At 37.4% G+C, this 14,731-nt stretch overlaps 1 protein-coding gene across 5 annotated transcripts in view; it reads right to left on the bottom strand.

Moving 5' to 3' along the window:
• LOC105465516 (TBC1 domain family member 32) overlaps positions 1 to 14,731 on the bottom strand; it is a 227,177-nt gene that overhangs the window by 66,447 nt on the left and 145,999 nt on the right. For all 5 annotated transcript variants that reach the window (XM_071096373.1, XM_071096370.1, XM_071096374.1 and 2 more), the window contains 2 exons: positions 14,166 to 14,274; positions 13,225 to 13,318 (listed from right to left, as the gene is read on the bottom strand). In XM_071096373.1, the coding sequence (XP_070952474.1) occupies positions 13,225 to 13,318; positions 14,166 to 14,274 (203 nt within the window). The remainder of the gene's footprint in view (positions 1 to 13,224; positions 13,319 to 14,165; positions 14,275 to 14,731) is intronic.

A 14,731-nucleotide genomic window follows, 5' to 3' on the forward strand; every position in this document is an offset into this window, starting at 1 on the left:
CTCAGAAAAACAAAAACAAAAGAAATTAAATTACTATTTTACTACCTTCTTGTTCCATATAGAAGGGCATTATAAGGCAGTCTCCAGTAGTTCACCTTAAAAGCTCCTAACATTCTGGTACTTGCTTTTGACCATAGTACGACTCTTCTTTTCCATCCAATCTGTTTGCCTCTTTTTTGTCTTTTGCAGAGGCAGTAAGTTATAACACTAGTACATATAACTGGTGCTTATATTATAGTACTAACTATAACATTAGTACTATAAGTTATAACACTAGTACATATTATACTACCTATCTACACCCTCAGGTAACAGAGAAATGATATTCTAAGTAGAAATTATTTCTACCATATGGAAGTGAATGTTTTTGTGTGTGATGATCTATACATATACTCATATACATGTATTCAAGTGTACATATACACACATATGTATACATATATATACACAGAGAATGTATAGATCAATAGCTTTTAAATGGCCACTTACATTTTAATATGGTCATCCTAAATATGTTCATAAAGAAAAATAATTGAGCCAAATGATGTCTCAAAATTCTTATTTATAGATGAAGAAGAATCATCTAACACTTAACACTGATGCCAATGAGCTAACAAGAGGCAATTTAACAGATGAGATGCTAACTGTAGCAAACAGAATAAATCTAGAAGCTGGGAGACAAATGAAGAGGATGTCACCATGTGCACACAACTGAAGTGATTTTTTTTCCCACAACAATGAAATTATATCCCAAAATTGTGCAGTGCAAATGATGACTAAACTAACACCTTACGAAATCTGTGAATCATCACATGTGAATCACAAAACAAGAATGGAAAGTAGATGACTCTTGCTGTCAAAATAACTTTGGTGTCTTAAATATTACTACCTTATGCATAGTATTCTTAAAAGTGCACTATTAATGTTTAGCTTTATTTAACAGTATTTAACCAGACACGTACCTGTTAGAAACACATTTAGCTCTATTTTTTTTTTCATTGAGTTCACAGAGAAAGCATCACTATACTCTCCTAGGTACAAAATGAAGCTGGACATACTTCTGACTTTCCCATTTTCTGCTAAGAGTATATGGTGAGTGACACAGATATCAGCAATATCAGAATGAGATACAGTCATTATGAATTGACTAAATCTCTGTAAAAATCTCTTCCCAGGCTATCTATTGCTGCCTAGATCATACTCTCTTCCTTAACAAGAACCACAATAATATCGGGATCACTCTTATTACAAGGAAGTATCAGGTACTAGTTTTAAATTGGGAATAATGTCTTATTCAAACACTTGTACTTTAGAATCAAACAGAAAGAGAGTAAGAGTTCCTGTCCAGTATGGTGGGAAAACAAGCAATTCAATAAGGCTTAAGATAGTACTACACTCCCTAAAACAGAGCACATGCCAGTAAAGATGTCACAAATGTGTTGGGCCTTGTAAGCTACAGGGAAGTCATTGAAGGATTTCGATTAGCAAAGTAATATGATCTAACCCATGTTTCAGCAGCATCCCTCTGGCTGTTGTGTTGAGAATAGACTAAACACTTGGCAGGACACTGCAACAGGTGAGAGATGAGCGTGGTAGTAGATGAGTGAGAGTGGTTTTATTTTAGATATGTAGAGTCAAGATTTGCTGACAGATTAGATGTGGGGTATAAAGACAGAGACAAGTGCATGAATGCCGTTAGGTTTATTGTCTGAAGAACTGGAAGCAAACAGTTGCCATTTCTGAAAGGAGAGAAAATGCCAAAGGAACAAATTTTGGGGGAGTATTAAAAATTTATCCGAGACATATTAAGTTTGATATATATATATTCAACTTACTAGGAGAAATGTCAAGGAGACAATTTAATATATGAGATATGAGTTCAAGGCAAAGATAGGTATTAGAGATATAAATCTGACAGCCATCAGCATATTGGATAGTATTTCAGTCATGAGATCCTCACAACAGTAATGTAGCTAGAAAAACAAGAAGACAACTGAGAACTGAGTATGGAGCATTCCAAAGTTTAAACGTTAGAGAATTTGAAAGATCCAACAAATGAGACAAAAGAAGAATTCATCAGAGATGCAGGAGGAAAACCAAACAAGAGTATTTTCTGGAAGTCAAATGAAGAAATTGTTTCAAAAAAGAGGGCAGGTTTGAGTGATACTGCTAGGTGATGAGGACTGAGATCCGACCAGTAGGCTGAATGCCGGTGGAGTATTAGGGTGAAAGCCTGATTAGCTTGCAGTGGGTCCAAGAGAGAATGGAAAGAGAGTAACAGGAATACTCAGATAACTCCTTCAAGGAATTCCGAAGTAAAAGGAAGGCCAGAAGTGAGATTTTAGTGAGGGGAAAGTATGTCCAAGAGAAGATATTTTAAATATAAGAGAATAAACACCACGCTTGTTGGCATATGGAAAAGATCAAGTAAAGATGCCCCAAGCCAAAAAATGATAATAAAGAGGGAGTTCAGGCTTTAAAAAGAGAGAAATCCTATCATTTGTGACAACATGGATGAACCTTGAGTACACTGTGTTTGGTAAAATAACCTAGGTACAGAAAGACAAACACTCTATAATCTCACTTATGTGTAAACTGAAAAATTTAAATTCATAGAAACGGGGCATAGATAGGTTACCAGAAGCTGGAGGGCAGGGTGTTGGGGGAGACGGTCAAAGGATACAAAATTTCAGTTACAGGAAAGGAATATGTTTTAAGATGTCTATTGTACAACATGGTGACTATGTTATTAACAACGTATTATATATTTGAAAATTGCCAAGAAAGCAATTTGAAATATTATCATCAGAAAAATAAGCATGTGAGACTATGCATATGTTAACTGGTTGAATTTAGCCATTCTACAATGTACACATATTTCAAAACATGTTGTACCTGATAAATATATAGAATACTTGTCAATTAAAAAATAAAATAATTTTAAAAATTACAGTGGTAAAAATCAGGTTCACTCAGGAGACTGATGATAATACAGTAGTCCTGGTTCAAGGAGATCTACCTGAATAGGATTCAATAACAACCAGAAAAGGGTTAATGAGTTAATGGTCTGTATAAAGTTGAATGAAGAGAGAGATTAAATGACTGATTTGGAGAGGCTAAAGAGTAGACACAGGGCAAGTAGAACAGACAGGTGTGGAGGCTCTAGCTGGAGAGAGAAAACAGTTTAAAGCCTTGAAAGTGAACAAAGCTGGGTAGGCAAGATCAAAAGTGAGGTAATGCTAGTTGAAGACTGATGTGAAGGATGGATGCCTTCCATCACACTATGCTATAGATGCTAAAAACCAACTGTATTACAGGGTTCTCCAAGAAACAGAACCAATAGAATTTGTATATATATAGAAGGAGATTTATTATAAGTCACTGGCTCATGTGATTATAGAGGCTGGTGTGTCCAGAATCTACAGTGCTGACCAGTAGTCTGGAGATGCAGAAAAAGGGAGAAAAGAAAAAGGGAGAACTGTTAGAAGCAAAATCTTTCAGAAGAAACCAGATGGAATGTAATGCACAAATAGAGAAATTGGTTTTCACAAGTCACACTGGCAGTTCATTTATGATAATACTAGACAGCCTAAATTGGCACAGATGTAGTTAAGTGAGTTGATATGCCTCAGGAACACATGGAAGCTCTTTATTGGCTATTTCTACATCATTGATAAAATAGGAAACATGGCTACTAACTAAACGAAGCATGGGGAAGGAGAGGAAGGTTTGAGAAGACAGAAATTTTGAAAACAGTCATCTAGGAGACTAGAAAAGTAACCTGGAGACACACTACACTGGGTATACTGGCAGCAGTATATTCGTGCCTAAGTCAGTCATCTGCAGTTATATTCTGGGTTACACAGAGAAACTATTATTACTCCTTTTCCTGAATCACTGATAAGGGTAGAGAGAGAGTAAAATTATACTTCTCTGAGCACTGATTCCTAGGAACTAATATGATATTCTTCTACTCAAAAGTGTTCAATTAACCTAATTTTCTTATTTTTATTTTTTAAATTTTAGATTCAGGGGAAATATGTTCAGGGTTGCTATATGGGTATATTGAGCGACAGTGAGGTTTGGGATATGGATGGTCCTGTCACTTAGGTGATGAGCACAGCAGCCAACGGTAGCTTTTCATCCCATGCTCCCCATTCCTCCCTCCATCCCCCTATCTAGTAGTCCCTAGTGTATATTGTTTCTATCTTTATGTATATGTGTTTTCAATGTTTAGCTCCCACTTATGAGAATACGCAGTATTTGGTTTTCTGTTCTTGCATTAATTCACTTAGAATAATGGCCTCCAACTGTAACCATGTTGCTGCAAAGGACATGATTTCATTCCTTTTTATGGCTGTGTAGTATTCCATGGTGAATATGTACCATATTTTCTTTATCCAGTCCACAATTGTTGGGTGCCTATGTTGATTCCATGTCTTTGCTATTGTGAACAGCTGCAATGCAAATGCGAGTGCATGTGTGTTTTTGATTGAATGAGTTATTTTCCTTTGGGTATATAGTCAGTAGTGGGATTGCTAGGTTGAAGGGCAGTTCTGTTTTAAGTTCTTTGAGAAATTTCTAGAATGCTTTCCACAGTGGCTGAAGCAATTTGCATTTGCACCAAAAGTGTGTAAGTGTTCTCTTTTCTCTGAAGCCCCACCAACATCTGTTATTTTTTGACTTTTTTAGTAATTGCCATTCTGACTGGTGTGAGATAGTATCTGTTGATTTGATTGCATTTATCTGATGATTAGTGATGGTGAGCATTTTTCATGTTATTTTTGCCACCTGTATATTTTTTTTTTGAGAAGTATCTGTCCATGTCCTTTGCCCATTTTTTAATTGCAATATTTGTTTGTTGGTTGGTTTGATTATGCTTTAAGTTCTGGGATACATATACAGAACGTGCAGGTTTGTTACATAGGTATAAATGTGCCATGGTGGTTTGATGCACTCATCAACCTGTCATCTACATTACGTATTTCTCCTAATGCTATCCCTCCCCTTGCATTCCATCCCCTGAAAGGCCTCAGTGTGTGATGTTCCCCTCCCTGTGCCCATATGTTCTCATTGTTCAATTCCCACTTATGAGTGGGAATATGCAGTGTTTGATTTTCTGTTCCCGTGTTAGTTTGCTGAGAATAATGGTTTCCAGCTTCATCCATGTCCCTGAAAAAGACATGAACTAATTCTTTTTTATGGCTGCATAGTATTCCATGGTGTACATGTGCCACATTTTCTTTATCCAGTCTATCATTGATGGGCATTTGGGTTGGTTTCAAGTCCTTGCTATTGTGAACACTGCTGCAATAAACATATGTGTCTTTATAATAGAATGACTTAAAATCCTCTGGGTATATACCCACTAATGGGATTGCTGGGTCAAATGCTATTTCTAGTTCTAGATCCTTGAGGAATTGCTACACTGTCTTCCACAATGGTTGAAGTTTACACTCTGACTGATAGTGTAAAAGCATTCCTATTTCTTTTTTCTTTTTTTTTTTTAGATGGGGTCTCACTCTGTCACCCAGGCTGGAGTAAAGTGGCACTCTCTCGGCTCACTACAGCCTCCACCTGCCAGGTTCCAGCAATTCTCCTGCCTCAGCCTCCCAGGTAGCTGGGATTACAGGCACATGGCACCATGCCCAGCTAATGTTTGTATTTTTAGTAAAGACGTGGTTTCACCATGTTGGCCAGGCATCTTTGTGGTGTTCTCTGTATTTCCTGAATTTGAATGTTGGCCTGTCTTGCTAGGTTGGGGAAGTTCTCCTGGGTATATACTGAAGAGTGTTTTCCAACTTGGTTCCATTCTCCCCACCACTTTCAGGCACACTGGTCAAATGTAGGTTTGGTCTTTTCTCATAGTCCCATATTTTTTGGAGGATTTGTTCATTCCTTTTCATTCTTTTTTCTCTAATCCTGTCTTCATGCTTTATTTCATGAAGCTCATCTTCAATCCTTGATATACTTTCTTCTGCTTGATTGATTCGGCTACCGATACTTGTGTATGCTTCACAATTTTCTCGTGCGTGCTTCACAATTTTCTCGTGCTGTGTTTTTCAGCTCCATCAGGTCATTTATGTTCTTCTCATAACTGGTTAGTCTAGTAGCAATTACTGTAACCTTTTATCAAGGTTCTTAGTTTCCTTGCATTGGGTTAGAAAGTGCTCCTTTAGCTTGGAGGAGTTTGTTATTACTCACTTTCTGAAGCCTACTTCTGTCAATCTGTCAAACTCATTCTCTGTCCAAAGTTATGTTTCCTTGCTGGCGAGGAGTTGAAATCTTTTGCAGGAGAAAAGGCGCTCTGGTTTTTGGACTTGTCAGCTGTTTTTACTGGTTTTTCCTCATCTTTGTGGATTTATCTTTGGTCTTTGCTGTTGGTGATCTTGGGATGGAGTTTTTGCTTGGTCCTTCTTGTTGATGTTGATGCTATTGCTTTCTGTTTGTTAGTTTCCCTTCTAACAGACCCCTCTTCTGCACATCTGCTGGAGTTTGCTGGGGGTCCACTGCAGGCCTTGTTTGCTTGGGTATCACCATTGGAGGCTGCAGAACAGCAAAAATTGCTGCCTGTTCCTTCTTCTGGAATCTTCCTCCTAGAAGGGCACCCACCAGATGCCAGCTGGAGCTCTCCTGTATGAGGTGTCTGTTGAACCCTGCTGTGAGGTTTCTCCCCATCAGGAGGTATGGGGTCAGGGACCCACTTGAGGAGGCAGTCCGTCCCTTAGCAGAGCTCAAGCACTGTGCTGGGAAATCCACTGCTCTCTTCAGAGCCAGCAAGCAGGAATGTTTAAGGCTGCTATAGCTGCGCCCACAGACACCCCTTCCCGCTGGGGCTCTGTCTCAGGGAGATGGGAGTTTTATCTACAAGCACCTGACTGAGGCTGCTGCCTTTCTTTCAGAGATGCCCTGCCCAGAGAGGAGGAATCCAGAGAGGCAGTGTGGCTACAGGGGCTTTGAGGCACTGAGGCGGGCTCTGCCCAGTCCAAACATCCAGGCAGTTTGGTTTACACTGTGAGGAGAAAACCACCACTCAAGCCTTAGTAAGGTGGACGCCCCTCCCTGCACCAAGCTCGAGTATACCAGGTCGACTTCAGACTGCTGTATTGGTAGCAAGAATTTCAAGCCAGTGGATCTTAGCTTGTTGGGCTCCATGGAGGTAGGATCCACTGGGCAAGACCACTTGGATCCCTGGCTTGAGCCCCCTTTCCAGGGAAGTGAATGGTTCTGTCTCAATGGTGTTCCAGGAAACACTGGGGTACCAAAAAAAAAAAAAAACCCCTCCTGCAGCTAGTTCGGTGTCTGCCCAAATGGTTGCTTTGTGGTGTAGGCACTCGAGGGAATCTCCTAGTCTCTGGGTTGTGAAGGCTGTGGGAAAAGCATAGTATCTGAGCCGGATAGCACCGTCCTTCATGGCACGGTCTCTAATGGCTTCCCTTTACTAGGGGAGGGAGTTCTCCAACCTCTTGAGCTTCCTGGGTGAGGCAATGCCCCACCCTGCTTCTGTTCACCCTCCGTGGGCTTCACCCACTGTCTAACCAGTCCCGGTGAGATGAACCGGGTACCTCAGTTGGAAATGCAGCAATCACCCACCTTCTGCATTGGTCTCACTGGGATCTGCAGACCGGAGCTGTTCCTATTTGGCCATCTTGTCAGGGAACTGGATTATTTGTTTTTTACTCGTTGATTTGTTCAAGGCCCTGTTAGATTCTTGATATTAGACCTTTTTCAGATTAATAGTTTGTGAACATTTTCTCCTACTCTGCATGTTGCCTGTTTACTCTGTTGGTAATTACTTTTGCTGTGCAGAAGCTTTTTAATTAGGTCGCACTTTCAATTTTTGTTTTTGTTACAATGGCGTTTGGGAACTTAGCCATAAGTTCTTTGCCAAAGACTACGTCAAGAAGGGTGTTTTCCAGATTTTCTTCTAGGAATTTTATAGTTTGAGATCTTAAATGCAAATCATTAATCCATCTTGAGTTAATTTTTGTATATGGTAAGGTAGGGGTCTAATTTCATTCTTCTGCAAGTGGCTACCCAGCTATCCAAGCACCATTACTTGCATAGGAAGTCCTTTCTCCATTGCTTGTTTTTGTCAATTTTGTTGAAGATCAGATGGTAGTAAGTGTGCAGGCTTGTTTCTCAGTTCTCTATTCTGTTTTATTGGTCTATGTGTCTGTTTCTCCACCAGTAACATGCCATGTTGGTTACTTTCGCCTTATAGTATAGTTTGAAGTCAGGTAATTCTGTGAAAAATGATACTTGTATTTTAATAGGGATAACACTGAATCTATAAATTGCTTTGGGGAGTATGGCCATTTTAACAATATTGATTCCTACAATCCATGAGCAGGAAATATTTTTCCATTTATTTATGTCATCTCTGATTTCTTTCAGCAATGTTTGTAGTTCTCCTTGTAGAACTCCTTCCCATCATTTCTTAGATGTATTCCTAGGCTTTATTTTGTGTGTGCATGTTTGTGTGTGTGTGTGTGTGTGTGTGTGTGTGTATGGCTATTGCAAATGGGATTGTGTTCTTGATTTGGCTTTCAATCTATACTGTTGTATAGAAAAGCTGACTTTTGTTCATTGATTTTGTATCTTGAAATTTTACTGAAATCATTTACCATTCCTAGGGGCCTTTTGTCAGAATCCTTAGGGTTTTCTATGTATAGAATTGTATCATCAGCAAGGGGAGATAGTTTAACTTCTTCTTTTCCTATTTGGATGTTTTTCTTTCTTTCTCTTGCCTAATTGTTCTAGCAAGCACTTTCAGTACTATGTTGAACAAGTGTAGTGAGAGTAGGCATAGTTGTCTTTTTTCAGTTCTCAAAGGGAATGATTCCAGTTTTTTCCCATTCAGTATAACGCTGTGATGTTAGCTGTGGATTTGTCATAGATGGCTCTTAGATATGTTCCTTTATGCCTAGACTATTGAGGGTTTTTATCATGAGGAGATGTTGGATTTTATTGAGGGCTTTTTTCTGTGTCTATTGAAATGGTAATGTAGTTTTTGTTTTTGATTCTGTTTATGTGGTGAATCACATTCATTGATTTGCATATGATGAACCAACCTTGCATCTCAGGAGTGAAGTCTAACTTGTGGTGAATTAACTTTTGCTGCTTGATAAAAATATGCTGCTGGATTTGGTTTGCTAGTATTTTGTTGAGATTTTTTTTGCCTATGTTCATCAAGAATATTTTGTCCAAAGTTTCTTTTTTGTTGTCTCTGTCAGAATTTGGTATCAGGATAATATTGGCTTTGTAAAATAAGTTATAAAGAAACTCCTCCTCTTCGACTTTTTGGAATAGTTTCAGAAGGACTGCTATCAGTTTTTTATACATCTAGTAGAATTCTGTATGAATCCATCTGGTCCCAGGCTTTTTTTGGTTGGTAGGCTTTGTATTACTGATTCAGTTTTGAAACTTGTTATTGGTACGTTCAAGATTTTACTTTCTTCCTGGTTCAATCTTAGGATATTGTGTTTCCAGGAACTTATCAATACCCTACAGACTTTCTAGTTTGTGTGCATTGAGGTGTTCATAATAGTCTCTTTGTATTTTGATCTTTTGTATTTCTGTGGGATCAGTTGTAATGTCATCTTTGCCATTTTTGACTGTGCTTATTTGGATCTTCTTTGTTAATCTAGTTAGCAGTCTATCTTGTTTTCCCTTTTGAAAAATCAATTATTGGTCCCATTTATCTTCTTTTTCTGGACGTTTGTGTCACAATTTCATTCAGTTTTTCTTTTATTTTAATTATTTATTTTCTTCTGCCAACTCTGAAGTCAGATGGGTTTTTTTTTTTTTTTTCCCTATTTCCTCTAGGTATGATGTTAGGTCATTAATTTAAGGTCTTTCTAACCTCTTGATGAAAGCCTTAGGACTATAAACTTATCTCAGCAAATTTAGCTTCATCCCAAAGATTTTAGTAAGTTATGTCTCTATTTTGATCAATTGCAAAGAAAGTTTTTATTTCTGACTTAATTTCATTGTTCACTCAAGGGTTATAAAGAGCTAGTTGTTTAATTTCCATGTTTTTGCATAGTTTTGAGAGATCTTCTTGGTATTAATTTCCATTTTTTATTGCACTGTGGCCTCAGAGTGTGCTTGACATCATTTTTAAAAATTCACTGAGATTTGTTTTACGGCCAACTATACGGTCAATCATAGAATATGTTCCATGTGTAGATGACAAGAATGTATATTCTGTCATTATTAGGTGGAGTATTCTTTGGATACCTATTAGGTCTTATTCATCAAGTATCAAGTTAATTCCATAATATCTTTGTGGAATTTTCTGCCTCAGTGATCTGCCTAATGTTGTCAATGGGGTGTTTAAGTCCATCACTATTATTTAGGGGCCATATAAGTATTTTCCTGTGTCAAGAAAAGCTTGTTTTGTGAATTCGAGTGCTCTTATGTTGAGTCCATATGTATGTAGGATAGCTAAGTCATATTGTTTACTTGAACACTTTATCATTATGTTATGGCCTTTTTTGTTCCTCCTGATTGTGGTTAGTTAAAAGTCTATTTTATCTGATACAAGAACTGTAAAACCTGCTCTTTTTTGTTTTCCGTTTGTGTGGTTGTCTTTCTCCATCCCTTTGAGCCTGTGAGTGCCATTACATGTGAGATGTGTCTCTTGAAGACAGCAGACAGGTGGGTCGTATCTTTTTATCCAGCTTGCCACTCTATGCCTTTTAAGTGGGGTGTTTAGGTCATTTACATTCAGGGTATTAGTAATGATATGTGAGATTTTGATCCTGTCATTGTGTTGGCAGTTGGTTGTTTCATAGACTTGATGGTGTAATTGCTTTATACTGTCCGTGGGTTATGTGTTTTAGTGTGTTTTTGTGGTAGCAGGTTTTGATCTTCCATTTCCATGTTTAGCACTCCTTTAATGACCTCTTGTAAGGCTGGTCTGGTAGTAATGAATTCCCTTAGTAGTTGCTTGTCTGAGAAGGATTTTATATTTCCTTTACCCTGAAGCTGAGTTTGGTGGGATATTACATTCTTGGTTGACATTTCTTTACCTTAAAAATGCTGAAAATAGGCCTCTAATCTCTTCTGGCTTTAAGGTTTCTGCTGAAAAGTCTGTTGCTAGCATGATGAGATTCCCTTTGTAGGTGACCTGACCTTTCTCTCTGGCTGCCTTTAAGTTATTTCTTTTGCAATGACTTTAGTAAATCTGATAACTATGTGCCTTGGGGATGGTCATCTTGTATAGTATCTTGCAGGTGATCTCCATATTTCTTAAATTCTTATGTCTACACCTCTAGCAAAATTGGGAAAATTTTGATGGACCTCGAATGTTTTCCAAGTTACTTACACTCTCTCCTTCCCTCTCAAGAATGCCAATGAGTCATAGATTTGGTCTCTTTACATAATCCCATATTTCTTGGAAGTTTTGTCATTTTTTAAATTATTTTTTCTTTGTGTCTGACTAGTTGATTTAAGAACCAGTCTTCAAGCTTTCAGATTCTTTCCCTAGCTTGGTCTATTCTGCTGTTAATACTTCTGACTATGCTTTATGACTAATTATGAAATTCTTAAAGTGAATTATTCAATTCCAGAGATTCAGTTTAGTTCTTTCTTGAAACGGCTACTTTTTCTTTTAGCTCCTGGATCACCGCACTGGATTCCTTGGATTTCTGGGACTGGGTTTCAACTTTCTCCTGGATCTCAATGATCTTCCTTACCAGTCAGATTCTGAATCCTAGGTCTGTCATTTCATTGCCTTCAATCTGGTTAAGAACCATTGCTGGGGGACTAGTGCATTTGGCTGGAGGTAAGAGGACACTCTGGCTTTTTGAATAGACATATGGAGGGCTGGTGTTCCTTTAACTGTGAGGTAAGTTGAGTATACTCAGTTGGTTTTGTTTCTGGGTGCTTTCAGAGAGCTATAACTCCATACAGAATCTTTATTTGTGGCTGAATTTTTGCCTTAAGCGTCACAAGCACTGTATACTGGCAAAATGTTTTTGGTGTTGTAATTTGGGCTTCTATCCAGTAGGTAGAGTTTGAGTGGTGGCCTGCAGACAGGCCATGTAGCTTCATCTTTCATCTTAGAATTCTCTAGCCTAAAAATTCTGTTTGAATTTTAGTGGCTTGTAAGATAATGTCTAAACACCTGAGTTTGATCTCCACTGGTCTTATGGCTGGGCTTACATGTTCAGTCTTACTTCCTGTCACTCTTGCTGTCAAATTTCAAATCTTAGACATTGTTCAACTACCACAGTTCTCTGACTATAATTTGCTTCTTCCAGCTCCTCTGCTGTTTCCTCTGCCAAAAAGAAAAACTGCTCTTCTATTATCCAGAAAATACATATTTAAACTACATGCCTCATTATATACATATTCTTCTTTGGAAGAGTATCCTGCTTATGTACTATCCTAGCAAGCTACACATTTTCTATTTAGTTCCCATCACATGGTACTGCTAGTCAATTATCTAATTACTTGAATGCATTCTGTAAAGAATTCATGACTCCACAAAAGTGGGAACCATAATCTTCACTAATTTCAGTTGTTGAGTATACAAGACCCGTGTATAGCACACAGCAGTTACTAAAAAATACTACTCTGTTGAGACATAACCAGAATTAATTCACAAATCAAAAACTATTACTTTTTTTTTAATCAAACAGCTGTTGCTACTGGACAGATCAGCAACACCTTAGCAACAAGAAATAAGAATTATTAGCCTCATACAAATAGTCATGCATTGCTTAACAATGAGAATATATTCTGAGAATTGCATCCTCAAGCAATTTTGTCACTTTGTGAACACTGTAGAGTGATCTTACACAAACCTAGAGGGTATAGTCTACTCTACACCTAGCCTACATGGTGTAGCCTATTGCTCCTAGGCTAGAAGCCTATACAGCATTTACTGTACTGAATACTGTAGGCAATTGCAGCATAATGGTATTTGCGCATCTAAACAAAGTTTTTAAAAGGTACAGTAAAAATGTGGTATAATAATCTTATAAGACCACATTCGTACACTTGGTCCATCATTAACCAAAATGTCATTATGCAGCACATGACTGTACCAAGTTAGTAAGAAACATGAGGAAAAAAATACAAAGAAATAGGCATAAATACACACATGTATACATGCTAAATGCAGTCAGTATTCATCTTCCTTAATATTTTATTTTTTTCAAATTATAACAAAAGCTTTAAAAATAACACAGCATTTGATGGTAAATATTTTACCTTGTTTTATGCCAGCATTTCTTGTAATGTCTGACAGATAGCAGTTTGGCAAAGGATATGATGAAAACATTGGCCAAGGATATGGATTATCACTCTAAAAAAGAAGCAAGACAGATGACTTTAGGAAGTGGTCTAAAATAATATTGAATTTTAAAGCTATCTGAAATATTATTAACTTAAACTGGCTTTTCTTGCTCATAAATTCTACAATTGTTGTCCAATTAACCAAAAGCTATTTGGTACTATACTTCAATATTCCAATGGGTAACCATTAAAACAAGCTGTAACAGAAACATTAAATTAGTACTGAGGACAAACATATGGTAACTTGTAGCAAGCAGAATTGATAATGATAAATTTACTCTTTTTTTTTTCCATAAAAGGAAAATTGTAATCTTCAAAAGAAACCTGTGGTTTTTTCCACAAAACTTTTCCTTGTACTGTTAATCATTTCTATCTTATCTTTCCCAGAGTAACAGTCAAAGCAAGAAGGTTCTTAACAACAATGAAAACAAATGAAAAACCTCCATGAGAAACCCATACTTGAATATTGATGGAAGGAGAGGTACTCAATGTTTCCAATAAAATAAAAAATAATATGTCATTTAATAATAAAAGTTAAGTATCATGAACAAGAAAGACATTGAAAGTAAAATATTCAAAGAAACACAAGAAAACTGACAACTTTTTAATAAAACAATACCTACTCTACTACACATGTAAGCAATACTTACCCTACTTTAGCATTCATGACCCCTAGACATCAAAAATATTATTTTAGTTTGAAAGTATTTATTTGCATCCTAAATATTCTCAAGTAATAAGTTCAACTCTGTGATGCAGACATTTAAGAGGTAAAATTTAGGGTGACTTTGAATTGGCTATCTTGCTTCAAAATATGTCAGAAAAACACACCCCACTTCTCTTTGCCCCACACTCACCTTTTCGAGTATCCTTGGAGGCAAAATTCGTTCCAATGGCCCACCAACAAGATTTATTCTAACAAGAACATGATTTCTCTCCACTGATAAGCCATCAATTATAAAGTCCCTGAAAAAAATAAATATATCACCTTTGTCATCCCTTTGATTGAATGTGTTAATTTTTAAATCAAGTCTCTGAATTGTAAAGAAAAAAGGCAGAAATATTTATCAATGTTTTTCTTTTTCTTTGCTTCATTTAACATTTATATTTTTAAGTTTTTTAAGTTCGGGGTACATGTGTAGGATGTGCAGGTTTGTTACACAGGTAAACGTGCGCCATGGTGGTTTGCTGCACAGATCATCCCGTCACCCAGGTATTAAGTCCAGCATCCATGAGCTATTCTTCCTGATGCTCTCTCTCCTTCCCAGCTTCACCCTTTAACAGGCCCCAGTGTGTGTTGTTCCCTACCATGTGTCCATATGTTCTCATCATCCAGCTCCCACTTATAAGTGAGAACCTGGAGTATTTGGTTTTCCATTCCTATGTTAGCTTACTGAAGATAATGGTCTCCAGCTCCATTCAT

Source organism: Macaca nemestrina, chromosome 5 (assembly GCF_043159975.1).
Source record: "Macaca nemestrina isolate mMacNem1 chromosome 5, mMacNem.hap1, whole genome shotgun sequence".
NCBI lineage: Eukaryota > Metazoa > Chordata > Mammalia > Primates > Cercopithecidae > Macaca > Macaca nemestrina.